Source organism: Pituophis catenifer, unplaced genomic scaffold (assembly GCF_029215685.1).
Source record: "Pituophis catenifer annectens isolate HBS135680 unplaced genomic scaffold, rPitCat1.0.hap2 SCAF_4, whole genome shotgun sequence".
Taxonomy (NCBI): domain Eukaryota; kingdom Metazoa; phylum Chordata; class Lepidosauria; order Squamata; family Colubridae; genus Pituophis; species Pituophis catenifer.
Genome location: NW_027256884.1, coordinates 69758087 through 69785995, shown reverse-complemented (window position 1 = coordinate 69785995; position 27909 = coordinate 69758087). Strand labels below are relative to the sequence as shown.

General features: G+C 40.1%; 1 protein-coding gene across 1 annotated transcript; it reads right to left on the bottom strand.

The window, feature by feature from the left end:
* On the bottom strand, positions 1 to 27909 carry ATP6AP2 (ATPase H+ transporting accessory protein 2). Its single transcript, XM_070944220.1, has 9 exons — positions 27824 to 27909; positions 21201 to 21331; positions 20751 to 20879; positions 18007 to 18102; positions 17710 to 17847; positions 12159 to 12212; positions 11252 to 11401; positions 8492 to 8608; positions 1 to 3173 (listed from the first exon to the last, which is right to left on the bottom strand). The coding sequence occupies exons 1-9, from the start codon at positions 27870 to 27872 to the stop codon at positions 2979 to 2981; spliced, it is 1059 nt and encodes a 352-aa protein (XP_070800321.1). The 5' UTR covers positions 27873 to 27909; the 3' UTR covers positions 1 to 2978.

Genomic DNA, 27909 nt, shown 5'->3' with positions numbered 1-27909 from the left:
TGTTTGTATAGAGAACATGGCTTTATTTAGCGACTGAAATATTTATTCTGAACCCAAAGAAACCAAGGATCCATTGCAGTTGGACAGCCAATAAATTTAAGTTAACAATAGGCTCAATAATTACATATATTTCTTTTTGTTTTCCAAACAATAAATTTAAAAGTAGTATCTAGTAGGTAAAGGGCTGTAAGTTTTCTCCATATTTATACAGGAACAAACCCTCATGAACTAAATAGTACTATTTCCCAAAGGATTGAGAAAAAGGATTTCAGTATTGGATAATTATGCAGAAAATAAATGGCATACCTTTACTTTAAGATTGCCTGGGTATGAATACAGAAGAGCATATTATTTTTTTTTAAAAAAAGATCTTATTCGTTATGCTACCAACATCCCATAATGCATGCATGATTGTTTTAAAGTCGGAAGCAGAAGCAGACATTTCAAAAGATTCTATTACAGTATAGGATTAATATTTAGAGGAGCAATATTTGATTAAGTTCTTCAAACTTCAACTGTAAAGCTAAGGTTCTTGAATATGAATGAGTACATGTTGTTCCTTCAAACGTTCCTTTATAATTTAGCCCAAGTTAAAAATATTTTGGTGTCAGATGTGCCAACAGTATTAGGGCAAACTGATCTTCTCTCAGTTGTTGTAGTAATACACTGAATAGTTTATGCTTAAGAGTTTTAAAGCAGATGTTTTGTCATATCCAAGGCCAATATTAACATTGATCAATTCTATTAATATTGAAATTATTCATTTCAATATGTGTCAAACTGGTGGCCCACAGGCCAGATGCATCACGCGCAGGCCACACCCACCCCAGCTCCGCAAAGGGTAAAAAGAGCACGATACATCACATGATGGCAACGTGACGCTGCAAGTTTGACACCTGTTTTAGATGAATTATTAGAACCTATAGACATCACCTCTTAACAAATCTTTTTATTCATATCAGTATTGAACAATTTATAAACTGACACTACTACAGGGAAACCAGTGTCTAATTTTTGACCCTATCATGCTATTATTGCTAGTGGCCTATAGTATTATTTTTAATACTATATGATGTTACTAATGTAATAGTACTATTATATCAGTCCCTTACTTGCCAGTTTTCCAATTGGAACTTGTTTAAATACATCAGTTAAATATTATTTATTTTCTCAAGTTTCAGATTAATTTCAGATCTGCAGACCAACTCCCTTTTTTTCCAAAAACTACTGAGAGAAATTTGTTTTTTTTAAAGAGGTCAGATTCATCAGAAAGAAATTATAACTCACAATTCTGATCATATAGCTAAAGCAAAGCAAAACAAAACAAATGTTTTTACAATGGGAAAGATTGTCCCAGCTGGAACTAGAATTCAAGTATTTTCAGTCGTGTGTATGGTTGTGAATTTTTTTACTTATATGTGTTTACATTAACTGAAAATACACCTGTACAGTTTAACTAGAACATAAGTAACCAAGACCTAGCATATTCATAGTGCCAGCTACAAGATCTAGAAGAAAATTGGATATCCCTCTTATAGCAGTTGAATATCAATATACCAATGCACCCAACCTTGTAAATTAAAGAATATTAATGTATACACTAGTACAGGGGTGTCAAACACAAGGCCCAGGGGCCAGATCCGCCTGCAGGGTACTTAGATCTAGCCCACAGGCCTGTCCTGAAAACAGTGAAGGAGCGGCCCGCAGTGCTTCTACTGGCAAAAACGGAGCTCTGTTTTCGCTGGCAGAGGGTTGCAGGAGGACGTGGGAGCTGAAAATAGAGCTCGGGTACCTGTTTTCACTGGTAGAGTGCTTGGGCCACCACAGGCGCACCCAACACAAGTGACGTCAAGCTGGCCACGCCCACCCCGGCCTCTGGAGGTCAAACACAACCCTGATGCGGCCCTCAATGAAATCGAGTTTGACACGCCTGCACTAGTATAACATTTAATTAAGTACAGTTACAAATGGAATGTTAGTTGACTCTCTATGCTAAATACTTTATATTCTCTGTAGTAGAACATCTGTTCAGTTCCTCACAGTAAATGAATTTGTGCAGTGTTACCATAACAACAATCTTTCAAGCATCTCAAGCCATTACATTTGTTTAATATTAATTCTGCACTGCAAGCAGATTCTATTTGATGTCAAGGACTATACCATCTTCAGTGCTATGTTTATACCTAACATTTGATGCCCAATAAAACATTCCACTCAAATATCAGACTTTTTGGTTTTTTTAGCGTATATCAAGAACTGAAATACATCATGTCAAGTACAGAACACAGGCCACTATGTACCATTTGTTAACTGATCACGTGACAAAAGAACATGGTATATAACTGAATTTTTCATCAGAATTCACTACTCATAAATACCACAAGATCCTACATTCCTACAATTATTAATACAGATGCTGCACCCATATGTATTTCTCTTCCTTCATGAGTATTTCTACTTCATTATTTTAAGAAACACAGTAACTTTGAATAAACATTTAGGGTGAATATACGTACATGTACAGCAAGGTTGTATTTTAAAAAGGTACCTCTGCTTAAAGAAACTTTTACAATGGATAATCAAGCTTAATAGGTTTAAAATCCTAACATTTGAAATATTTACATCATGAATTACTTTATTTATCTATAACATAGTTCAAGAAAACATCCTAAACTTTCAGTGTAAGAAAACTGATAGAATATTAGTCATAAGCAATATAAAGAAACACCCTTACAGCAAAATGCACACTGCACGGTCACAGGGTAGAATAAATATATATTTCAATTTGAATTAGCTCATGGTTGTGTAGTCCTGCTCATTTTCAACTCTGCACATTGGCTATACCCACTATTACCCTTTAATATATCCTCACAAAACAAATGTATACTTCATAAAAATATTCACACTATGAAAAGTCCATACTGAATGCTGCCAGAATACTGAAGAAGCATTTCTCCTCTAAGATTTCCATTTAAAGGTTAATCCATTCTAATTTTCTGGTTGGTCATTCTATAAATGATGCTGTCATAGCCTGGATCCATATTCCACAGATTGTAGGAGATAACCACCACAGCTATCACCAGTCCAAGCATGATCCAGAAAATTATATTGAAGACAACAGCATAATTAAAGTTGTATGCATATCCTAGGTTATATGGATTTTCAGGCTTGCTCTATAACAAGGAGAGAACAAAGGAATGAGTAAGTATATACAATAAATCATCAATCACTCTAAAGAAACACAAGGTGTATTCTAGATGATTAATTGTAAAATGTCAGTATATAAGGGTTCATGAATTGGAATAGACATGGTAACAGGTCAGCCAATGGGGATTGTTTGGTGACCCAGAAGGCTCGGAACCTGGGCGTGGCTTAGGTTCACTGATCTATATCTATCTATATCTATCTATCTATCTATCTATCTATCTATCTATCTATCTATCTATCTATCTATCTATCTATCTATATGAATGCTTTTGTGATTCTGTGATTCTTCTGTGTTTTCCCGAAAATAAGACCCTGTCTTGTATTTTTTTGAACCCCAAAATAAGTGCTTGGTCTTATTTTTGGGGAGATATTATTTTGGGGTGCGTGGAGCAAGATGGGGCTCCTCTTGCCGTCTTACCTGATTTCGTTTAAATATTTTCGGGGAGGGCTTATTTTTTGGGGAGGCTTATTTTAGCGCATGCGCTCAAAAGCCCGATTGGGCTTATTATCAGGGGATGTCTTATTTTCGGGGAAAGAAGGTATAGCTTCTGTGATTATTGATTCTGTACTTCAGGATTCTGAATTCTGGTTCTGGCTTCTGCTGTATGGTATTGTATATAAAGAAGTTTCTTATATAAATGAATCCTGCTGAATTGTTTACTTGTGTGCTGGTTGGATTGCTGCAAACTCTTAACAGGTTATGGGCCCAGAGCACACCAGATACAGTAAGACTGAACTGTAATTAAGCTGAAGAACAGCCTGTGTTAAAAAAGAAAAAAGAACAAAGCAGAGAAGGCTTGCATGATGGCTGTTGAATTCAAGGACAGCTCTCTGCCTCGATTGGGACAGAAGAATTATATTATTTGGGCTGCAAAAATGGAATGCTTCCTGAAGGCTAAGGAGCTCTGGGATATTGTTATTAATCCACCCCAAGACCATTAGCAGCAGGAGATCAAAGGCAGCATGATAAGGCACTGGCCTACATCATCTTAAGTTTAGAAAATGAACAATTCCTGAATGTAGCTGAGTTAAAAACTGCAAAAGAGGTTTGGCTGAAATTAAGAAGTATGCATGTGAGTGCGTCAGTATGCAATATTGTGCAATTATTGAGACAATTATACAGAGCCCAATTGCAACCACAAGAGAATGTGGAAAGGCATTTGCTGCATATGCAAACTTTATTCATTGAGTTGGAACAGCGTGGCATGCAGATCCCTGAATCTCAGAAGATACTGTTGGTGTTAAATAGTCTTGATGAAACGTGGGACATTGTTTCAGCTGTTTTTGAGTGCAAACCAGAACAGGACTTGAGAATGGAAGCTCTTAAAGCCTGTTCGATTTCAGAAGAAAACGAACACCATTTTAGAAAAAGTCACAAAGAAAAATTCCTGAGATGGGGGCCCAAGGAGCAGAGAGAGAACAGCAACAGACAGCATGTCTGCAGAGACGATGTCTGCAGAGACCCGAGTAACAGAAGAGACCAGATTACAGCCCAGCAAAGGTTTTCTACAAAGAAAGCAGCAGAACGGAAGTGTCTCATCTGTAGTGATAAGACTCATTTGAAGAAAGACTGTTTACAAAGAAAAGATACCACTGATGGATAGGCTGCTGTTGCAAAAGTTAGCTATTGTAATAGCAGGGACAAAGTGGGGCTAGTCAAACAATTGTTAATAATTCTAAATTGTTTTTCAGAATGGATCCAGTTGGAGATGCAGTAGCCTTGGCGAATGGCCAGAAGGCTAAAGTCACTGGAAAAGGCAGTGTGGTGATTCCATGTCTGAAGGAAATTAGACAACATATGTGTGCTTGAAATGGAGCATAATTTACTGAGTGTCTCTAGTCTAGACCAAAATGGGTTTGAGACCACATTTGTAAATGGGAAGTGCCTTATAAAGAGAAATGGGAATGTATGTGCACAGGGCATAAAGCAGGAAAATCTTTATGTGTTGCAGGGACAAAAGGTTCAATGTGCTCAAACATTTGGAAATGTGGCACAACATGATCCATGCATTCATCTCTTGCATAGAAAGCTTGGCCATGCCAGCTTCAGAGTTTTGCAAAAGATAGAACAGTTTGGAGAAGGGTTAAATTTAAAGGGATGTAAGGCATACTTGGACTGTGCAGTATGCAAATCATCAAAGTCCAAAGCATTCCCAGTAAGCAAGAGTAGTACAAGGCAGACAACAAGAGCTCTAGAGCTGGTACATGCAGATTTGGTAGGGCCAATGCAATCCAGTTTGGGAGGAGCAAAGTATGCACTGGTCATTGTAGATGACTACAGCAGATTTGGGTTCTGCTATTTACTAAAGAGTAAAATAGAGGTGCTACAGAAATGTAAGCAACAGGTAAGCTTTGTAGAAAGGAGATATAAACAACAGGTATGTCAGCTGCAAACTGACAGAGGTTCAGAATTCATGTCAGAAAGTTTTCAACAGTGGTTGGGACAGTTAGGAATAAAACACAGATGCAAAAATCTGTACACAGCAGCTGAGAATGGCGTGGTTGAGAGACGGAATGGTGTTTTATAAACAATGAAGGACTCACTGCTGGAGGATTCTGGTCTGAGCAGCTCATATTGGGGTGAAGCCATGTTGACTGCTAATTATTTAATCAATAGGCTGTGGAGTTCCTCTATTAATAATACTCCATATGCTGCGCTATATGGGAGAAAGCCATCTTTGGCACATTTAAGGGTTTTTGGAAGCAATGCATGGGTGCATATTCCAAAAGCAATCAGGAAAAAAGGTCAACCAAAAGTTAGAAAGCTCAGGTTTACAGGTTATGAGCCTGGCTCAAAGAGCTATTTTAGCGATGGGAGCAAAAGAATAGTCATTTCCAGGTCTGCTAGCTTTGCAGAGCAAAATTGGAACATAATTGATGCAAATTTTTGGAGTGATCTACTTAGTGACAGTGACCCACTTAGTGACGGTGTCAGCGTTCAAGGAAGAGAAACTGAAGGAGAGCAAGAAAAGGAGTCAGGAGAAGATGATGACTTGGATATGAAGCAAGAGAGGGTTGAAACACAAGAGCAGTCAATACCACGCAGGTCAGAGCGATGGAATAAGGGATTCCACCTGACAGGTATTCTGCTAAGGTGTGTAATGTGTGGTATAAGCCAAGAAACTATCAGGAAATATTGACATTACCCAAAATTGAACAAGTAAAATGGAAAGAAGCCATGGACAAAGTACTGCCCAACAATGAGGTACAATATAAAGCAAGGTTAGTGGCACAAAGTTTTTCACAAAGGAAAAACATGCACTATAAGGAGGTATTCGCGCCAACTGTAAAGAGTAAAAGCATAAGGTTGGCACTAGCATTGGCAGAGGCAGAATTTATTGCTCTGTCTGAGCTTTGCTCAGAGATAACCTGGTACGTACAGCTGTTAAAGGATTTACACATAAAAGTAACTGAAGCTGTAACAGTGTTTGAGGATAATGCTGCTTGCATTAAAATGGCTACAGGTGACACAGTAAAGAATAGAATCAAGCATGTGGATATTAAATACTGTAAGAGAAGCCATCAAATGTAAATTAATTAGCTTGCTTCACTGTTCTTCAGAGGACAATCTGGCACATATAATGACCAAGCCATTGGTTGAGTGCACCATGGGAAGAATATTAAGTTATTCGGTTTTATGTCTATTGCAGTCATGAAGGGAGGAGTGTCAGTATATAAAGGTTCATGTATTGGAATAGACATGGCAACAGGTCAGCCAATGGGGACTGTTTGGTGACCCAGACGGCTCGGAGACTAGCTGTGGATTAGGTCCCCTGATCTGTATAAATATATGAGTGCTTCTGTGATTATTGATTCTGTACTTCTGAATTCTGAGTTCTGGTTCTGGCTTCTGCTGTATGGTATTGTATATTAAGAAGTTTCTTATATAAATGAATCCCGCTGAACTGTTTACTTATATGTTGGTTGGATTGCTGCAAACTCTAACATAAAAAAATGTCAATTTATTCAATGTAATTTTTTTCCTATTAAGTTATTGAGTATCGGTTGGAAGAATCTTCATCTTAATCCAAATTAGAAATCTACTAAATAATCCCTGACCAGTAGTTATCTAGCACCTATATGAAAATTTCCAAGGAGGAAGTCTACAACTGCTTAGGTAGATTGTTCCACTGGTTAGTAGCTTTTATCTTTATGGAATTCATTCTAATATTCAGCATTAATCTAATTTCTTTTAATAGCAACCTTTTGGTCACTGTCCTGCCTCTTTAACAGAGAACAGTCTGCCCCTCATATAATGGACAGCCTCATGGGCATATCACAGTCAAATCTCCATTTAATCTTACCTTTTGAAAGTATAATACATCCAGTTCCTCATGTGGGCTAGTTTCCAGACCCCTCAATATCATCTAAACCTGCTCCAATTTTTTCAGGCCCTTTTAAAAACAAGCTGTGCCTCATTAGACACAGAACAATGTCTGGTCTAAACAGCACAAAAACATTATTTCCTTCTGTGATCTGGGTGCAACGTTTCTATAAATGCAGCCCGAGACTGCATTGGCCTTTTAGCAATTACAGCACATTGCTTACTCACACTCAACTGGTAGACCACCAGGACTCCTAGATCTTTCTCACGTTCTCTAAATGACAATGTTCCAATGCATCTGATTTTTTTCCTACCCAGATTCTATACAGTATTTACCACAGCTGAACACCAATCTGTTGGATTTAGCCCAGTGTTCAGGCCTATTGAAATATTTTCAACATAAAAAACCAAGCAATCTTTACATGCCAGTGTAATTCATGGAATTAAGGGCATGTTGCACCTAATGAAAAATTCCAACAAAATGTTTGGAAAATAACAGATATGTATATTTTATAAATTCATCAGTAATCTGTGATATTACATTATTTTTAAATTTGCTTTAAACTTCACAGAAGTAATTTGGAAATCTAGTGACAAATAATTTCAGTAAATCAAATGTTTTCCTAATTTCTGAGGTTCAAAGAAAAATGCTGTAGATTATTATGTCAAATCATTAAGTCACAAAAATAGAAATGATAGAGAAATTGAATAATTATTCAACTTCTGCATTATATTACTCTGAGACTCAAGTGACTATACTCAAGTGCATTTACAACTACTGTTTTTTATTCCAAGAATTATGTACTGAGGGGCTAAAAAAATAAAGTATAAAGCACAGAGTAAACAGGTTATCATTAATACTCTGCATTTTTCTGTTTAGTTATTCTACTAAAATGCATGAGATTTTCAAAAAAAGATGTATTATCCAACTACCAAAAGAAATGCAAAAGTTTGTATAACCTCTGAGGATTGTAGAATAGATCTGGATTTTCTCACAAAGGGAGTATCAAAAGTCTTCACAGTTACCACTTCTACCACTGCATTCCCACTGTAGATGTTGTACATCTCATCTGCAAACTGAAAGAGCCCAACATTCAGAATTTGCCAGCTGAAATTAGATTCAAATGATAAAAGGCACACAACTCAAATATTATAATGGAATAACAGTTGGAAGGGACTTTGGAGGTCTTCTAGTCCAACCCCTTGTTGAAGCAGAAAATGCTGTACTAGGCCTGTCAAACTGGCGGCTCGCAGGCCGGATATATCACAAGCAGGCCACGTCCACCTGGCTCTACAAAGGCAAAAAACATCGTGATATATCACAATCCGGCCCGTGACGCAATCGAGTTTGATATCCATGCCCTATACCAGTAGTCGGCAAACCATGGCTTGTGAGCCACGTGCAGCTCTTTGGCCCCTTGAGTGTGGCTCTTCCACACTCGTGATGCCCTGGCCGGCTGTGGCTGAGCCGGGAGCATGCGCATGCGCAGGGAGACCCTCCTCAAGCGAGCGCTAAAGCTCAGGAAAGGTGCGCGCAGGGTGGGCAGTGGCTTGCTTAAGGAGGGTCTTCCCACGTGTGCGCATGCTCCCAGTTCAGCCACAGCTGGCCAGTCATCACGAGAGTGGGAGGAGGAGAGTGCAGGAGAGAAGCTGCCTTATACCTACCTTCACGCCACATTTGCACATAAGGCAGCCTTTGCTTCTTGCTCTTCAGGCTGGAGTTCACTTTGGAGAGAGGGTGGGGCAGGCTAAGAGCTGGCGAGAACGGCCACAGCCTTCACCTGCCCATTCTCTCCAAAGTTCCTCGCGGCAGAGGCAGCATTGCTTACCCGCTGAAAGCGCAGCCCTGGCTGCTGTTTCTGCCGCTTCTCCAACCACTCGGAGCCCTGCGTAATAGTGCTGTGGCTTGCTCAAGGTAGCTGCCATTTACACTTCCCACGCCCCCCCTCTTCCTCCGTCTTCTCCTTGAGTTGGAGCCTCGTGGCATGACCGAGACTGAGGAGGGGTGGGATAGTAGCTACACGGATCCCCTGGCGCCGCCCTTGTCCCCTGCCCTGCAATAATGAACCGCTTTGCCAAGGAAAGCAGTCTCTCAACCGGGTGGGAGGCGAGATCTGGCATCGCAGGCATGGGAGACTGTGACAGCCGGGTAAGCCCATTCTCTCTTGGCTGCTTGGAGAAAATAGCGAGAAAGCAAAGGATAAGGAAGTTGGGAAGCCATGAAACAGGACTGAGGGAAGGAACAAATAATTTAAGTAGTATATTGGTTTTTCCGTACAACGGAAGGAGCAGCAGACTGGGGCTTCAATCCCTTCCCCCGGACTCTGGAGGTCTGGGCCATGCCAAAAGCCCGCTCGGGTGGGGAGACAGGGAAGCCCTGGACTGCCTATTCTTGCCAGCACCCCCCCCTTTGCCCCCAGCAACAACAGTTCTCATGCTGCCACTTCTCTGGCAGAACCCCCAGACCAGCTGGCGGGGCAGAGAGGGCGGGGGGAGAGAGAATGATTTTGTGGCTGGGTAGGCATGGCTGGGGGGGGGTCATGTGACTGGGTGAGTGAGTGACATCGAGTTGGCCACGCCCACCCAGGTTTTATGGCTCCGGTGTGTTTTTTTTCTGTGGGAAACGGGTCCAAGTGGCTCTTAAGTTTGCCGACCCCTGCCCTATACCATTTTAGACAAATGGCTGTCCAATCTCTTCTTTAAAAGTTGCAGTGATAGAACACCCACAACTTTACTGATTATTCTAACTCTGTGATGGCAAACTTATGGCACATGTGCTAGAGGTGGCACACAAAGCCCTCTCTGTGGGCATGCGCAGTTGCCCCAGCTCAGCCAGCTGGTCATCGGGTTTCCAAGGCTTCCATGTGTGCTGGCCAGGTGGTCGTTTCCGGTGGTTTCCGGTGCTCTGGCGCGCATGCACCTTCCGGTTTGGGCATTCTGTGCCTAAAAGGTTTGCCATCACTGTTCTAACTGTCAGGAAATTTCTCCTCAATTCTAGGTTGGTTCTCCCCTCCACAAATGGGCAGGAGAAAATGGCGACTACAGTAGAGCCACTTATCACACAGCTTCAGGACAAACTGCTGCCTTACCAAGATCTGCACAATGCTGCAGAAACTTTCTGTAGCGTTCAGAAGTTTCTGCAGCACTATGCAGACCTCTCTAAAGCAGCAGGATGAAGAATTTCTTTAGTGGCCTCAAATGGGCAGGACAAAATGGTTGCATTTTGATTGCTGCCATGCAATCCAGGGACACATGGCCTGTTCTCCTTCTACAACATGAACTCCGGATAGCTTCAAAAGCTAAGTGTGGGACATGATGGATATGTGGAGAGTAGGCAATGCTGCAGGGTTCCAGAAGGGTGGGATGAGGGGAGAGAGGTGGAAGAACACTGCAGCAACCTTATGGTAAATCATAAGGGCAAACAACTGCAGGCCTGCTGCAATAACTTTGAAATAGGGTCATATGTTTTTGGGGTCTGTTATAATTTCAAATGTTTGTTAAGTGGCCTGTTGTACCTCAAGGATTACCTGTACATATGACTGAAGAATGAATTAAGACTATATCTTTATTTGGCCAACAACTATAAACTGAAGAAAATTTTATTTGAAAAAATCCAAACAGGTATCAGCAATAAAGCACTGCATAATCTACTCATGCCTGTTTCTATATTCTAAGTTAAGAAAAAGTTACATTATTTACCAGCATTTTTGCTCTACTAACCTTTTGCAGAGTGTCTGCAAGAATCTGAGAAGCATCCTTGAACTGCTGTGAATCTTCCCCATACCTTTTACGTATTTCTTCCAACCCAGAAAGTTCTAGAGAATATAGATCTGGTGAATGATCCTTGGCCAGATGTTTGTGTCTAGAAAGCTTGGGAAGCAGTAGGTAAAAATTGTTAAAAGAATATCAAAGTAAAAAGTAGGCATTTCAATTTTAGAAAGCAACGTTTTAACTATTTTAAGTAACTGTTTTCTAGAATCTGTATCCTACAGATGACTCTACGTGGGGTGGAAGTTAATGTTAATGGTTGATGTTAATGACAGGCGCACTGGTGCAATTTAAGCCATGATCCTTTTGTATAGCCCCCAGAGACAAGACAGAGATCTCTTAGCAAGTGGAAGCAGCTTGCCACTGTCTTTCTGGGAAAGCAGCAAAGAAGATTGCAAATGGAATCACATGTTGACAGGATGCTTGGCAACCAGTCATAAGCACAAACAGTTTGCTAAACACCTAGATCATGGTCACAATACTGAGGGGGGGGGAGAGGTGGATATGACATTTTGCATGTGGTCAGAAGTGCACTACAGGACATAAAGCACCCTTTCTCAGGTGGTCATTAATTCGGACCATTAGAGATAGTCATAAGTCAAAGATACCTTTATATACAAAAGATGTAGAGCTAGAATCATGGAGCATGACATTCCATTTTAGTGAAAGTGCTGGAACATGTTGATACTTTTTATCCTATATTCCGCTTCTCCAGGAATTTATCAAGGTCCAGTTTAGCCAATAAACTACACATTCTGTGTTCTTTCTAATTTAAAATGTTCTAAATCAGCTGAATAATTACAGTCATAAAATATACAGTCAACCACATAGTAGAATTTTGCTTGCAGAATTTGCTTACCAAGCTTGTGATATCATTCAAAACTTGCAATTCTGACAAGAGGAGGAGATCAACCTATGAAATAAACATGTATACATAAAAACAAGCACACATACAAAAAGGTGAATTGAAAAAGCATTTCAATTTATAATAAAAAGACTGAAAATCAATTCTGATATTAATTTAGCATGGGTAGCACATGCAGGACTTACCCATACATTCTCTTAACAAATGAAACACTTAATATAAAGCTGAAATAAACTGAAGCAGAGAAAAATATTATTTTGTTGGGATAAATCGGAAGGGGTGATACTTACCATGAGCAAAGATTTAGGCTGAATTCCACAGAGAATAGAATAGGAATAGGAATTTTTCTTAAAATTATTTTCATATTTTCCTCATTGTCACTATTTGTGTCCCTTCACTCAGAATACTTTTAATTCCTTCCTCAGAAATATTTAATAAATTATTCTCTGAATAGTTCTAGCATTAACTTGTGCTAAAGAACAACAGTAGGAAGGGAGCTTGAAGGTCTTCTAGTCCAACCCCCTGCTTAGGCAGGAAACCCTATACCAGTAATGGCTAACCTTTTTGCCATCACATGACAAAAATGGGGGTCGTGTGTGTGTGGGGAGGTCACACACGTGCATGCCCACACCCATAATTCTATGCACCCCACTCCCCGCGCATGTGCTCGCGACCTCCCACGCTCCCCCCGCTTTTGGCACGTGATGGCACAGTGGGCCCTGTAGTCCCATTTTAAACCCTCCACAGGCTCCACAGGCTTCCTAGGAACCTAGGGAGGACGAAAACGGCCTCCCCCCCCCCAGAGGCCCTCCAGAGGCTGGAAACAGCCCATTTGTGGGTCTGGAAGGCCCGTTTTTTGCTCTCCCCAGGCTCCAGCGCCTTTCCAGAAGGCACGAAAATTAGCTGGCCGGCACACACATGTGCACCAGAGCTGAGCTCGCGTGCCCACCGATATGGCTCCGCGTGCCACCTGTGGCACATGTGCCATAGGTTCACCATCACAGTCCTATACCATTTCAAACAAATGGTTATCCGGTCTCTTCTTAAAAACTTCCAGTGTTGGAGCGTTTACAACTTCTGGAGGCAAGTTGTTCCACTGATTAATTGTTCTAACTGTCAGGAAATTTCTCCTTAGTTCTAAGTTGCTTCTCTCCTTGATTAGTTTACCCATTGCTTCTTGTCCTACCTTCAGGTGCTTCTTTGTGGCAGCCCCTGAGATATCAGAACACTGCTATCATGTCACCCCTAGTCCTTCTTTTCATAAGACGAGACATATCCAGTTCCAGCAACCATTCTTTATATGTTTTATCCTCGAGTCCCCTAATCGTCTTTGTTGCTCTTCTCTGCATTTTTTCTAGAGTCTCAACATCTTTTTTACATCATGGCGACCAAAATTGGATGCAGTATTCCAAGTGTGGCCTTACCAAGGCATTATAAAGTGGTATTAACAGTTCACATGATGTGGAGTCTATCCCTCTGTATATGCAGCCTAGAACTGTGTTGGCTTTTTTGGCAGCTGCAGCACACTGCTGTCTTAGAAAGCTAAGAATTTTTTGATCAGATATAAATTAATTCCAGATTCATGTGGAGAAATGGGTATAGAAAAGAAGTTAGTCGTTGAGCAAGACCTCAAAGGAGGCATTGAAGAAGACGTGGCAGAGAGAAGTAGAAAGAAAAGAGATGTGGCCAAGATAGTTGTACAGGAATCTATTACGGTGCTTAAAGATGGAGATTAAATCTATCACATGGAATATTAATGGAGCAAATGCCCCATGTAAGCGTAAAAAATTATTTCACTATTTGAGGAAACTTAAATTAGTTATAGTCTGTCTTCAAGAAACACATATTAAGAAACAATACAAGAAATATTTAATAAATAAATGACTAGGAGATGAATTTATATCAGCTGGTGTAAAAAAAATTAATGGAGTTGTTTTATATATAAAACCCCATTCAAACCTAAGTTACTTGTAGCAAATGAATATGGTAGATTTGTAGCAGTCGAAATTGAACTTAATGGAATAAAATCAATAGTGGTGGGCATGTATAGGCCCAAATGATGATAGAAGCAAATTTTTTGATCATTTAATGGATCAGTTACTGCCTTTCTCATATGGAAACAGGCTTATGTTGGGGGATTGGAATTAAGTGACTACACCAGCTTTGGATAGAACAATCATCAAAGGGGTTAAATGCTTACAGGGTAAATTATCTAAGATTTTCTTTGAGATGATGGATAATTTAGTACTAATAGATTCATGGAGATATAAAAATGGAGATGCCAGAGAATATACCTTCTTTTAAAACTCTTTTAACTTTTTTTAAAACTTCTTTTAAAACCTGGACCACACGTTTTCTGAATAGTTTTTATCCCAGAGCTATAATTGCACTCAACAACAAATTAAAGGGCCACCATCAGTGAGCTGTTGGACAGCATTACTTGGTCTGCTGTGTGGATGTTTGGGTGGTTTAGGAGTGGGGAATTGTGATGGGTGGGGGTGTGTTTGGGGATTGTTGTGTGTTGGACCTGGTCTTTGGGTGTTAAGTGAATTTCGTTGTATGGGTATACTGTGTATAAACATACAATGACAATAAAATTATTATTGTTGTTATTATTATTATTCTGAAAGAGATAAATCTTTTTCAAGGATTGACATGATATGGATATCTAAAATCTTGCAAATAAAATTCTGAAAGTGGACATTCTGCCTAAGTCTTTCTCTGACCATAATCTTGTGCTTTTGGCTTTAAGAGGAAAAAGCTCGAGTTTCAGATGGAGATTAAAGAAGCTATTTTACAAAAGGAAAAGATTGTAAAAGACTGTAAAAAGAAACTGCAGGAATACTTTGAGAATAATTTGGGTAAAGGACAAGCTTAACAACAGTATAGGAGGCTAGTAAAGCGGTTATAAGGGGCTATTTTATACAGTATAATCGCTTAAAGAAGAAAAAATCCCAGGAAAAGACGCAAAGAACATTGGATGAAATTAGACAGAAAGAAATTCAGCTGCAAAAGACATCTATGGATCCTAAAATTTTACACCATATTAAATTGTTACATCAACAATTATCTATGTTAGCTGTACAGGATATAGAAACCAAATTGAACTATGCAAAACAAAGACATTTTGAATTTGCAATTAAAGCAAGCAGATGGTTGGCATATAAATTAAGAAAAGAAAGAGAAAAGACAATATTGGAAAAATTTGCAAGGCAATAATGTAATAACAGACAATGAATTCATTAAAAAGTCCTTTCATAATTTTTATTCAAATTTCTATAAAAGATAGGAGATTGATATGTTAAAAATAGATAAATATCTTTTAAGACAACAGTTACCTACCTCTAGGTATCACAAACCTAGAGACAATTTAGGAATGATCCGATAACTGTTTTTGAGGTATCAGAAGCTATCAAAAAAATGAGGCCAGGCAAAGCCCCAGGCCCAGATGGTCTCACAAGTCAATACTATAAGTACTTCGAGGATTAACTTCTTCAACCACTAAAGGACACAATGAATGATATACTACAGGGGGGAAATATACCCCAGATGTGGAAAGAAGCCAATATTGTGCTGCTCCCAAAGGAAGGTCAAGACATTACAAAGACAAAGACTTATAGACCAATTTCATTATTAAATGAAGATTGCAAACTCTTCGCTGCCATTCTGGCAAAAAGACTAAAGAATATTCTACAGGTATATTATACATGAAGACCAAGCAGATTTTCTACTGAAAAGCCAGCTAAGAGGTAATTAGAGGACTGTCTTAAATATTATTGAATAGTTACAATATCATAATTAGAAACAGGCTGCCTTAATATTTTTAGATGCAGAGAAGGGCTTTGACAACATAAATTGGGCTTTTATGTTTTAAGGTGCTGGAAGAAATGGACTTTGGAGTGAATTTTATCTGAGGAATTAAAGCAATCTACACATCAAGAATGCAAAAATTGTCATAAATGGTGACTTAACTAACATGCGAAATTCAAAAGGGTACAAGACAAAGATGTATTTTGTCCCCTGCGCTATTTATCTTGGTTTTGTAAATCCTGAATAAAAGTATTAGACAAGATGATAAAATAAGGTGTATAAATATTAAGAAAGAAATTTATAAATTGACGGCCTTCACTGATGATCTGGTTATATTTTTACAGGCCCCAAAAATAATATAGAATACTTGATGAGGAAACTGAAAGAGTTTCCTCATCAAGTGGAAGGTTGATGAGGAAATCATCCTCATCAACCTGGGGGATTTGGCAGGTTTCAAATAGATAAACAGAAAACAATGCTGATCAAGAATATGTCTTCTCAGAATAGTGATATATTAAATTAAAACTCAGGTTTTAGGGTTGAGAAAAAGGTGAAATACTTAGGGGTTATGTTGACAAATACAAATATAAAACTGTTTCAAAATAACTATCCCTTCTTTGGAGGGATATTAAACAGGATTTTCAAAGATAGGATAAATTACTAGTGGGTAGAATTTCTGTAATCAAGATGAATATCTTGCCAAAGATGCTTTTTTTTATTTCAGACGTTACCAATACTTACATCTGATAATTTATTTAAACAATGGCAGAAGGATATTTCTAAGTTCATATGGCAAGGGGAAAAAACCAAGAATTAGATTTAAGCCACTGCAAGATGCTAAGGAAAGTTGGGTCTATCAGATATGAAAATGTATTTTGATGCATGCTGTTTGACCTGGGCAAAAGAATGGGTGAACCTCCAGATAAGAGGTTACTTGAACTAGAGGGCCATAAATTAAGATTTGGATGGCACGGCTACTTATGGTATGATAAAAGTTAATGTTGATTTTAATAACCATTTTGTGGCAAAGCAGACTGGTTGATGTACTGTAAAATTTTATCTTTCAACTCTGGTTACCCAATATTAAAGCCGAGGGAAGAACTTGAATCAGGTGGTTATGTTTGCCATTGGTTTACCTATCAACAACTGCCTAAAAATGGAAGGACACTTTGATTCCTACTATGGACAAATGGTTGCAGAAGTTGATGAGTTGGCTGAAATGGCAAAATTGACCACTTTGATTAAAGAAAAGAACTTAAGTACTTTTGTTTTTATATGGACACCACTTCTGAACTTTGTGCTTGATGTGGCAAAGAATGAAACTGACTTTGGTTTTACAAATCAGACTGATAGATCTTTATAGAAATGGCTTGTTCATATTATTATGAAAAAGCAAAAAGTTGTGATTTGATGTTAATGCCTTATTTTACTGTAACAGAGAGTTGGAAGTCAATGCTTCTTTTTCTTTCCCCCCCCCTTATCTTTCCTCACTTCTCTTTCCCTTGCCCCTACCCCCACTGCTTTTCTATTTACTTTGTATTTTGTATTTTATAATACTTTATAACTCAATAAAAATGTTAAACAGGCAAATGTAAAACTGAAACTAATAAATACTCCATGCCCTGAAACAGACCTTATCTAGAATATAGATTTCACAAAATGGGATTCCTTAACATACATAACATCAATTTAAAATAGTTGTCAAGCAAGACAATTTGATTGAGTCTTTCCTTACCTCATTGTTTCTGCTTAATGAGTTGAGGGGAAGGGAAGCAAGAATGGAGTTATCCTGGAAAAGTCTGTTCCGAAGCTGCCGCAGTGTGACAGAAAGATCTTCAAATACAGAATTTGCTTTTCCCACCATATAAACTCTCTGAAAGAACCATCATTATGCATTATAATCTTGCACTGTTATAAGAGTCTTCAATTAACTCTTTCCTAATATTGAAAGTTCTAAGAAAAATCTCTACTCAGAAGCATTTAAAGATCATAATTTTTGATGCTTTTTTTTTAAAAAAAATATGGAACTTACTTCTTCACTAGGAGCTAGTTGGACAACTACTGGCGTTTCCTCAGAAAATAAAGTATGTATTGCATTTGCAACCCCATCCAGGCTGAAGGGAACTGCCTAAAATAAAATGCTAGTAAATTAAAATTGAAATCTATAGAAAACAGGAAAATAATAACTTTCAGCATATATTATTGTTTCTGTATAGGTAGTCCTTGATTTACAACTACAATTGAGCCCAAAATTTATGTTAAGTGAGAAATTTGTTCAGTGAGTTTTGCCCCATTTTACAACTTTTCTCGCCAGATTTGTTAAGTGAATCACTGCGGTTTATCTTAGTAACACGGTTGTTAAATGCAACTGGTTTCCCCATTGACTTTGCTTGTCAGATGCTCTCAAAAGGGGATCATATGGCTACAGGACACTGATCATCATAAATGTCAATCAACTGTCAAGCATCTGAATGTAAATCAAGTGACCATGGGGATACTGCTGTTCTGACCTAGGCTTCCTTAGAAATTAAACTTGGTCCTGGCAAACCTCTTTAATTCATACGGCTGTAAATTACCTTCATTTACAGTCTGCAAGGCTTGATAAACAGTCTTTCAGAGGAAGGTTATCAACACCCACCTATCTCACGTGGAATGCTGCCAAAAAGCTAATTTCCAGAGGCAGGGCAAGGCCTGCCTCTGGAAATAAGCAGCTTTGGTGGCGCAGCAGACTAAAGTGCTGTTAAGTAGCACTTAGCTGCCAGCTGCCTGCAATTACTGCAAGTTCAAATTTCACCAGGCTCAAGGTTGACTCAGCCTTCCATCCTTCCGAGGTAGGTAAAATGAGGACCCGGATTGTGGGGGCAATAAGCTGACTTTGTATAAAAAGAACACCGCTGGGGGGGGGGGGGGGAAAGCCCTACTAAGCAGGTATATACAAAAGTATGAAGGCTATTGCTTAACGCATTGTAAGCCGCCCTGAGTCTCCGGAGAAGGGCAGCATATAAATCGAACCAATAAATAAATAAATAAATAAAATAAATAAGGCCAAACTTGGCACAGAGTCACAAACAAATGTTTCAAATATTGAATCAGCCAGATGAACTAATTGCTTCCTGCAAAAGCTCACATCTTGTTCGCTTCTCTTTTATGTCTTATGGAAAGTCTTATGGAAAGTCAATCATTTCCAAGCCTTACTCCCAAGTCGACCCTGTTTCCTTAATCGTTCCTGTCTCCTAGCAGCTCTGTGCATGCACACACTGGGAACAGGCTCACACTGTTCTTCTGCCTCGCTGATATCAGACTCCAGAGGCAGCAAAGAACTACTAGATGCCTTGGCCCCCTCTCTGCCTCTGTCTCAGAGCCATCGTCAGAGCCTTCCCCAAACTCCAGGACTGGCCCTCGTTCCTCCCCAACCTCCTCACTGTCCGAATCTGCTGCCAGCTCTGCTGGCCGCTGGCGGGCCATAACACCTGCAACGTTTGAAAAAGTGTGAAAAATGATCCTAAGTCACTTTTTTCAGTGCCATTGTAACTTCGAACAGTAATTAAATGAACTGTTGTAAGTCAAGGACTACCTGTACTGTCCCAAGGAAAACAAAAATCGACATGAAATATATTTATGAAGACTTTTAATTGCATGTAACTACTAGCTTTCCCCAAAATAAAGAAACATGTAGTTCTAAAAAATAACAGGTTACATTTCAGACTAGAATGCATAAAGTTGTAATTATCTGAAGTAAGGAGAGTAAACATTAGTTATATTTTCAGTAGGGCTATCTTAGGATCTTTTAAGATTAGCCAAACATTTCTGTCATGGAAAATAATGAAGATTTCAGAATCTTCAAGTAACTTATTTTGATGAAACTGAAGAACAAACAATAAGAAATAATGCATATTCAAATAAGGTAATACAAATTAAGGTGTACAGTATTAACATTCAGATTAAAGTGGATACAAATTATAGAAAAATCATGCCCAAATTACATAAACCAGTGTTTTTATGAAGCCTTGCTTTCTAACTGTATATAGATCTTTCCATTTAAGAGGTAATTATTATTCTATAATCTAAAAATACCTGTTTTAAAGGAAGAAAGTAAAACTTTACTCAAATAAAAATTTATTATTTAAATTGGCCTTAGCTCATATATACCTCCTGTCTAGCTTTTTTTTTTCTTTGATTTATTGCAGTGTTAGTCAATAGAGAACTTTCCAAAGGTTCTGAACTACAGTTCCTATCCCACCCACCCCCACCACCACTGAGTAAGTTTGCTGGGGTTCCTGGAAACTGCAAGTCCTTAGGTTGTCTAACCTCAATATATTATATTTCCATGTGCCGGATTGATTTTTTTTACTTCAGTATATAAATGGCATACATTTCCTATATTCCTCCCAGTACACGAATAGTTTATTCATGTGGGAAGAAAAAGAAAGCAAAAATATGTTAATTATTAAGATCAAGAAAAAAAATTACTTTCTGCTACAGTTGATATAAAAAGAAAGGGAAAATTTCTGTACATTCTCCATCTCAGATGGAAACCTCTACCAGTACATCATTTCCATACAGAGCTTCTAGAAAGAACTGCTGTATAAATTTACTGAAATACAAACATTCTAAATGTTCCAAGAAAAAAAAGTATCTTCTATGTGACTACCAAAATTTACATTCTGTTTCTGTACACCAACTCATAACAAAAGCATGCAGTCTCGAAACCATACTTTCTTGTTCTTCTATATGGAAATTTTGCTACTAATACACTGGAATCTATAATGTACTTACATTTTCAACTGGGTAAGATACTCCATTCTTAGGCATTGTTAGCTTGTCTATCCCTGTTACAGTAACAAGAACAGTAGCTCGCGGACGCCGAAAGAGATCACCTACTGCTAACCCAGGCCAAGAGAGATCCTGTAGCAATGCAATTTTTTAAAATAAAATAGTTTATATTTTCCAAAAAAATGTTTTATGTGAATTTATGTATAACTTAATATGGGGCATTAGAAACTGTATTAATGAAATCATTACACTATTTAAATGAAAAGAACAGATGCAGTACTATTCATCAATTCATGATTTTGGTAAACATGTTGGACATACCGGTAAGTATAAATAAATGTATAATCTGATTTTGAATTTCCCTAGATAGTGCCGGAACACAGATCTGCAACACTTTAAAAAAAAGGCAAGGAATTCTGTGGCCGAAGAGATATACAGTAATGAGTCACATACTTCCTCAATAGAGAAGCCCATGGATAAGGCTGCCACATCTGGGATCCGTTCTCCAGGAATTGGCCAATTTCCTTCTCGAAATATAACAGATTCAGGAGTTCTTAATACACTGAATTCATTGGCAGAAACAACTGAAATAAGAATGCAATATGATAAAGTCATTTCCACAAACATGTAAGGCAGAACAGGTAGCCCTCAACTTACAACCATTTGTTTAGTGACCATCTGAAGTTGCAACAGCACTGAAAAGAGTGATTTATGGCTGTTTTTCACACTTACAACAATTGCAGCATCCCTATGGTCATGTGATCAAAATTCTGATACTTGGCAATTGGTTTTTATCAGGGTGGATTTGATTTAAATCGAGTTGATTTAAATCACAATTTAAATCATGATTTAAATCACTAGTAAAAAGGCTTGATTTAAATCAACTCGATTTAAATCATAATTTTTAAAGAGCAACTGTCATCTCTGCTACTCCTTTGACCCATTGTTGACTCATGGATAGTGTTGCAGAATATACAGCCTCATGCTACATAACTAAGCTCCATTTCATGCTGAATAAACTAAATTATTTATGTATCTTAAATAGAATAGCAGTTGTCATTGTTCTCAAATAGTTTAAATGTACGCAGATATAAAATACATAAATTTTTTCCAGTAGGAATTATTCTTTTAATGGCACTGTATCAAATGCTTTCTACCTCTGTAGCTTGAGTTGAATGAACTTAGGTACAGGTAATCATTGATTTATGACCACAATTGAGGCCAAAATTTCTGTTACTAAACGAGACAGTTAAGTGAGTTTTGCCCCAATTTACAACTTTTATTGCCACAGTTATTAAATATTGTAGTGTAGTATTGTACTATAGTTAAGTTAGTAACACAGTTGTAAAGTTATTTATTTATTTATTATATTTCTATACCGCCTTTCTCCCGTAGGACTCAAGGCAGTGTACAGTCAAGAAAAATATAGACACACAAACATCATAAAATTGCTAATTAAAATTATTACTTAGTTTAGTCAATTAAATAAAACCCAGAATTAGATAACATTTAAAAAATCATTCACATGTTCATATGTTTAGCCCTGCCTGTTGGAACATCAGGGTCTTGAAGGCACGGTGGAAAGCACGGAGATCAGGGATATTCCGTATCTCCGGGGGCAGTTCATTCCAAAGGGTTGGAGCCCTCACAGAGAAGGCCCTCCCCCTGGGAATCGCCAGTCGGCATAATTTGACTGACGGTACCCTGAGTAGTCCCTCCCTGTGAGAACGAACTGGTCGGTGGGAGGCTATTAGTGGCAAAAGACGGTCTCGTAGGTACCCGGGTCCTAAGCCATGGAGCGCTTTAAAGGTGATAACTAACACCTTGAATCGCACCCGGAAGACCACCGGGAGCCAGTGCAGCTCACGTAGGAGAGGTGTTACATGGGCGTAACGAGCTGCGCCCATAATCACCCGCGTGGCTACATTCTGGACCAGTTGGAGCCTCCAGGTGCTTTTCAAGGGGAGCCCCATGTAGAGAGCATTACAGTAGTCCATACGGGAGGTAACTAGGGCATGAGTGACCATGCACAAGGTGTCCCGATCCAGAAAGGGACGCAACTGGCGGATCAGGCGAACCTGATAAAAGGCACCCATGGCCACTGATGTCAAATGATCTTCTAAAGATAGCCGTGAATCCAGGAGGACACCTAAGTTGCAGGCCCTCTTTGTGGGGAGCAAGATCTCATCCCCTATTGTCAGTGATGGTACCAGCTGACTATACCGGGACGCTGGAAGCCACAGCCACTCGGTCTTGGAGGGGTTGAGTCTGAGCTTGTTTCTCCCCATCCAGATCCGCACGGCCTCCAGGCAATGGGACATCACAGTAAGGGCATCATTGGGGTGGTCTGGGGTGGAGATGTATAGCTGTGTGTCATCAGCATACTGATGAACACTCACCCTGAAACCACGGATGATCTCGCCTAGCGGTTTTACATAAATGTTGAACAGAAGGGGTGAGAGGACTGACCCTTGTGGCACCCCACAAATAAGGTGCCTCGAGGTCGACCTCTGCCCCCCTGCCAACACAAACTGCGAACGGTCAGAGAGGAAGGAGGAGAACCACCGAAGCATGGTGCCCCCTATTCCTAACCCCTCCAGCCGGTGCAGTAAGATACCATGGTCAATGGTATCAAAAGCCGCTGAGAGATTTAATAGGACCAGGATAGAGGAGCAACCTCTGTCCCGAGCCCTCCAGAGATCATCCACCAACGCGACCAATGCCGTTTCCGTGCTGTATTGTGACCTGAAGCCCGACTGGAACGGATCCAGATAGACAACTTCATCCAGGTATCGGGGTAGTTGTCGCGCCACCACACTCTCAACAACCTTCGCAACAAAACGAAGATTGGAGACTGGACGATAATTTGATAATATAGCCGGGTCCAGGGAAGGCTTCTTGAGGAGGGGCTTCACAACCGCCTCTTTCAAGGCGGCGGGAAAGACACCTTCACTCAGAGAAGCATTTATAATCCCCTGGAGCCAGCTTCGTGTAACCTCCTGGGAGGCCAGTACCAACCAGGAGGGACACGGGTCCAATAAACATGTGGCAGCGTTAAGCTTGCCCAGAATCCTGTCCACGTCCTCAGGAGCCACAGAGTCAAACTCTTCCCAGATAACGCTCTCAAGACCTGCCCCCGTCTCCTCCCCTGGATCTACCCAATCGGAGTCCAGGCCTTCCCGAATCTGAGCGACTTTATCATGCAGGAATTGTACAAAATCCTCAGCTCGACCCTTTAAGGGATCTTCCCGTACCCCCACCTGAAGTAGGGAGCGGGTCACCCTAAACAGCGCGGCTGGGTGGATCTCTGCAGATGCAATAAGAGCGGAGAAGTAGCTAGACTTCGCCGCTCTTATCGCCACTAGGTAGGTCTTAATATAAGATCTCACTTGTGTTCGGTCAGATTCAGATCGGCTTGTCCCCCAATCGCTCTCCAGGCGTCTTTTCCGACGCTTCATCTCTCTCAGCTCCTCAGAAAACCAAGGAGCTAGACGAGATCGGCATCGGGTCAGAGGCCGCAAAGGCACGACGCGGTCCAAGGCCCCAGTAGCCGCCCTGTCCCAGGCGACCACCAGGTCCTCAGTCGAGTTGTGAGCCAGAGTCTCAGGAAATGGCCCAAGCTCCATCAGGAACCTTTCGGGGTCCATCAGGCGCCTGGGACGGAACCATTTGTTTGGTTCTGTCTCCCTGCGGTGGGTGGAAGTGACTTGAAAGTCCATGTGAAGGAGAGAATGATCAGACCATGACAAGGGCTTGATGTCTATATCCCTTATTCTTAGATCATTCAGCCACTGATCAGAGACAAAAATCAAGTCCAGAGTGTGATTCCCCAAGTGGGTGGGGCCTTGAACTACCTGGGTCAGGTCCATGGCCGTCATGGAAGCCATGAACTCCCGAGCCGTCTCCGACATCTCACCAGTGGATGGCAGGTTAAAATCCCCCATAACAATAAGTCTGGGGGTTTCCACCGCCACCCCGGCTATAATGTCGAGCAGCTCAGGCAGGACCGCTGTTACGTGGCAGGGAGCCAGGTACACAATCAGTAGGCCCATCTGAATCCCCCGACCCCACTTCACAAGGAGGGACTTACATCCGGCTATCTGAGGAACAGTGGCCTCCCTCGGGCAAAGACTTTCTCTAATGATTGCTGCCACTCCCCCACCCCTTCCCTGAGTCCTTGGCTGATGGAATGCACGTTATCTGGGTTCCCCATTGATTTTGTTTGTCAGAAGGTTGCAAAAGGTGATCAGATGACCTCAGGACACTGCAACCATAATAAATATAAACCAGGGTAGATAAAAATCAATGATTTTTTTTAAAAAATCAAAAAAATCAGATTTTTTTTATTTAAATTGGATTTTTTTGATTTTTATCGAATTTATTTTAATAAAAAACTTTTGGGGTAAAAATCTATTGTAAGATAGTTTTCTCACCTGGATTCAAAAACACTACTACAGCATTCTGATACAGGAAAACATGGGGCTCCCCTTGAGGAGCACCCGGAGGCTCCAACTGGCGCAGAGTGCGGCCGCGCGGGTGGTAATGGGAGCGACATGGCAATCTGTATACTTTTGCAGAGTTACAGTATATATATTGGGTTATTTGTTCTCCCCTGAGGAGAGGTCACAAATTCGAAAGGCAGCTATGGTTTTTTTTGGGGATTAAACCCAAGTGGGGGCTGTTCAGCCGTTGCTGCAGATGTTAAGTCTCTCCTGCGCGAGCTGCACTGGCTCCCGGTGGTCTTCCGGGTGCGCTTCAAGGTTTTGGTTACCACCTTTAAAGCGCTCCATGGCTTAGGACCTGGTTATCTACGGGACCGCCTACTACCACCAATAGCCTCCCACCGGCCAGTACGCTCTCATAGAGAAGGACTCCTCCAGGTGCCGTCAGCCAAACAGTGTCGGCTGGCGACCCCTAGGGGGAGAGCCTTCTCTGTGGGGGCACCTACCATCTGGAATGAGCTCCTCCCAGAGATACGGAGGATCCCAGATCTGCGCACCTTCCGCCGCGCTGTGAAGACCTTTTTATTCCATCAGGCGGGCTTGGCCTAATCTCTTCCCTTTTTTAAATATGTAAATTTTAATCTGTTTTTAAATTATTGGGGTGTTTTAATCTGTCTGGGCCAAAATGATTTAATTTGATTTTATCTGGTTTTTAAATTTTTTGTATCTATGTATTTTATTGTTTGGCTGTTCACCGCCCTGAGTCCTTCGGGAGTAGGGCGGTATACAAATCAAATAAACTAGAAACTAACTAAACTAGAAAAGACAAGATCTCTAGTTACAGTAAACATGTTATGATTTAAATGATCTACGCACAAGATGTTCCTGAACCTGTACTAAAGTAGCAGAATGCACCCATATATGTAAACATACTGAATGACCAGCTATCAAGTGGTTTCTACATCATGCACTTCAGGAAAGGATCCATGGCTAAGTAGTATAATTTATTATAATTTTTTTAAAAACAATTTCAGATTTACTCTAAAGCACTTCCATTAAGTTCATTAGAAAATACCATTGGCCACAAGCATTTTAATCCTCTGCAAAAAAGTACAAATAGGTTAGGATAGACAAAATATAATCTTCTAATATTTGTTCAAGAATTTTAGTTCTATGTTGGCAATTTAAAGGCTAATTTACACACTTCAGTGGGCAAGATTTGGTCCAAACCTCAGTTTTCTTATTCTTGTTAACCTGCTGTAAAGGTAAAATGGATCTTCCTTCAGAATCATGTTTTACTCCACACACAAACCTCCAGTTAGTATAATTTAGTTCTTGTTATTTTGACCATGTTAACCTTGGAGGGAGGTCAAAACTACATCCAAGGCTGTATTTAAGCAGAATAGGTATTGACAATAAACACATAGGATTCTATAATACTAATTTACACCAACAGCACCGCATCAGTAAATATTAGCTACCAGTAACTAATATGTCATTTGAATTTGTAATGTAGGACAAAGGTTCCATTTTGGAGTGTCCACAAAAAATTAGACAGTTTGCTATAATGATTAAGGCACTAGGCTAGAAACCAGGAGACTGAGTTTCAGTCCCATTTTACACTCTTAAAAGAAGCTTCAGTTTGCTAAACTATTTTAAGTGTTCAGAAAAGGTAATCACAGGTTATCCACATTTAATCTGTTAATTTAAAACATTGTTGTCCTCTAGCATAGTATAAAAACAATTGATCCAACATAGAGAAACAAATGTATTTGCTTTCTAAGTTATATCTTAATTCAGAATTTCTTTTTAAACTTGATTTTTGGGAAAAATTATAATTTAAATCTTGATCAGTATCATTTAAGAGAGCTACATATAGTCTACAAGAATCAGTTTGGTTTGATAGCTTTTAAAATAAGAGCCATCTCTCAATGGGTGGATATTAGTACAGGAATTTTTCCCTCAAGTTGTTTGCACTCAAAACTGTAACCACAGAAGCTGGGCAACAGATACAGGGTCTATGGTTTCAAAAAAATGCATGAAGCAGAAGCTAAGGACAAAGCAACAGCATCTATTTTCATCTGAAGGAAAGAAATCAATAAAGTCACCATGACATACAGATCAGTTTATTGACAATAATTAAATCCAACGCCAAATGAGCCCAACAACTGCATAATTTAGAACAGCAATATAACCACAGCAAAGCAACCCCACTATAACATCCGTCGCCGCCGTAACAGCCGCCTTCCTGAGCCAGGCCCTCCAGCAGGAGCCACAACTCACATCGTCTCCTGCCATCAACTCTGGAGATGACAACTCAGAAAAACGGTCTCCTTCGGCTATCGGCCTCCGAGTTTCCACTACCAACCCCCCTCCGGGCCCCCCCTTAAACACTCTGCGACGCTTCGAATTGCTGCAGCCCGGCCTCGCCTTCTCACCGGTTCCCATGACTGACAGGAGGTTCTCCGACCACGCTCGCCCTCTCCCGTTTCCATCCACATCCAGCGGCTGACCTTTCCGCCTTTCAGCTTTCCCCCTTGCCCGAAGGGCGACTAGGGCGAGCTAAGCTTCGCGGGCCCGTCGCCTCCACCTTTCCCGCCTCCAGTTCCGATGAAAACAAGTATGGAACCTTACCTGCCAAAAGCACCGAGGCGACACACAGCACTCCCCACCTAAGCGCCATCACCCTCACGTCTGCCCCGACCGCCGTTCCAGTCAGG

Bases quoted from the DNA above. Each gene is read 5' to 3' on its own strand.
- ATP6AP2 (XM_070944220.1), bottom strand. From the start codon at position 27,872: ATGGCGCTTAGGTGGGGAGTGCTGTGTGTCGCCTCGGTGCTTTTGGCA. The intron at 11,402-12,158 runs GTAAGCAAATTC...CTGCTTCCCAAG, and splicing joins TGAATGATATCACAAGCTTG to CTTTCTAGACACAAACATCT. The intron at 3,174-8,491 runs GTTATACAAACT...TCCTTGTTATAG, and splicing joins CTATTCTACAATCCTCAGAG to AGCAAGCCTGAAAATCCATA.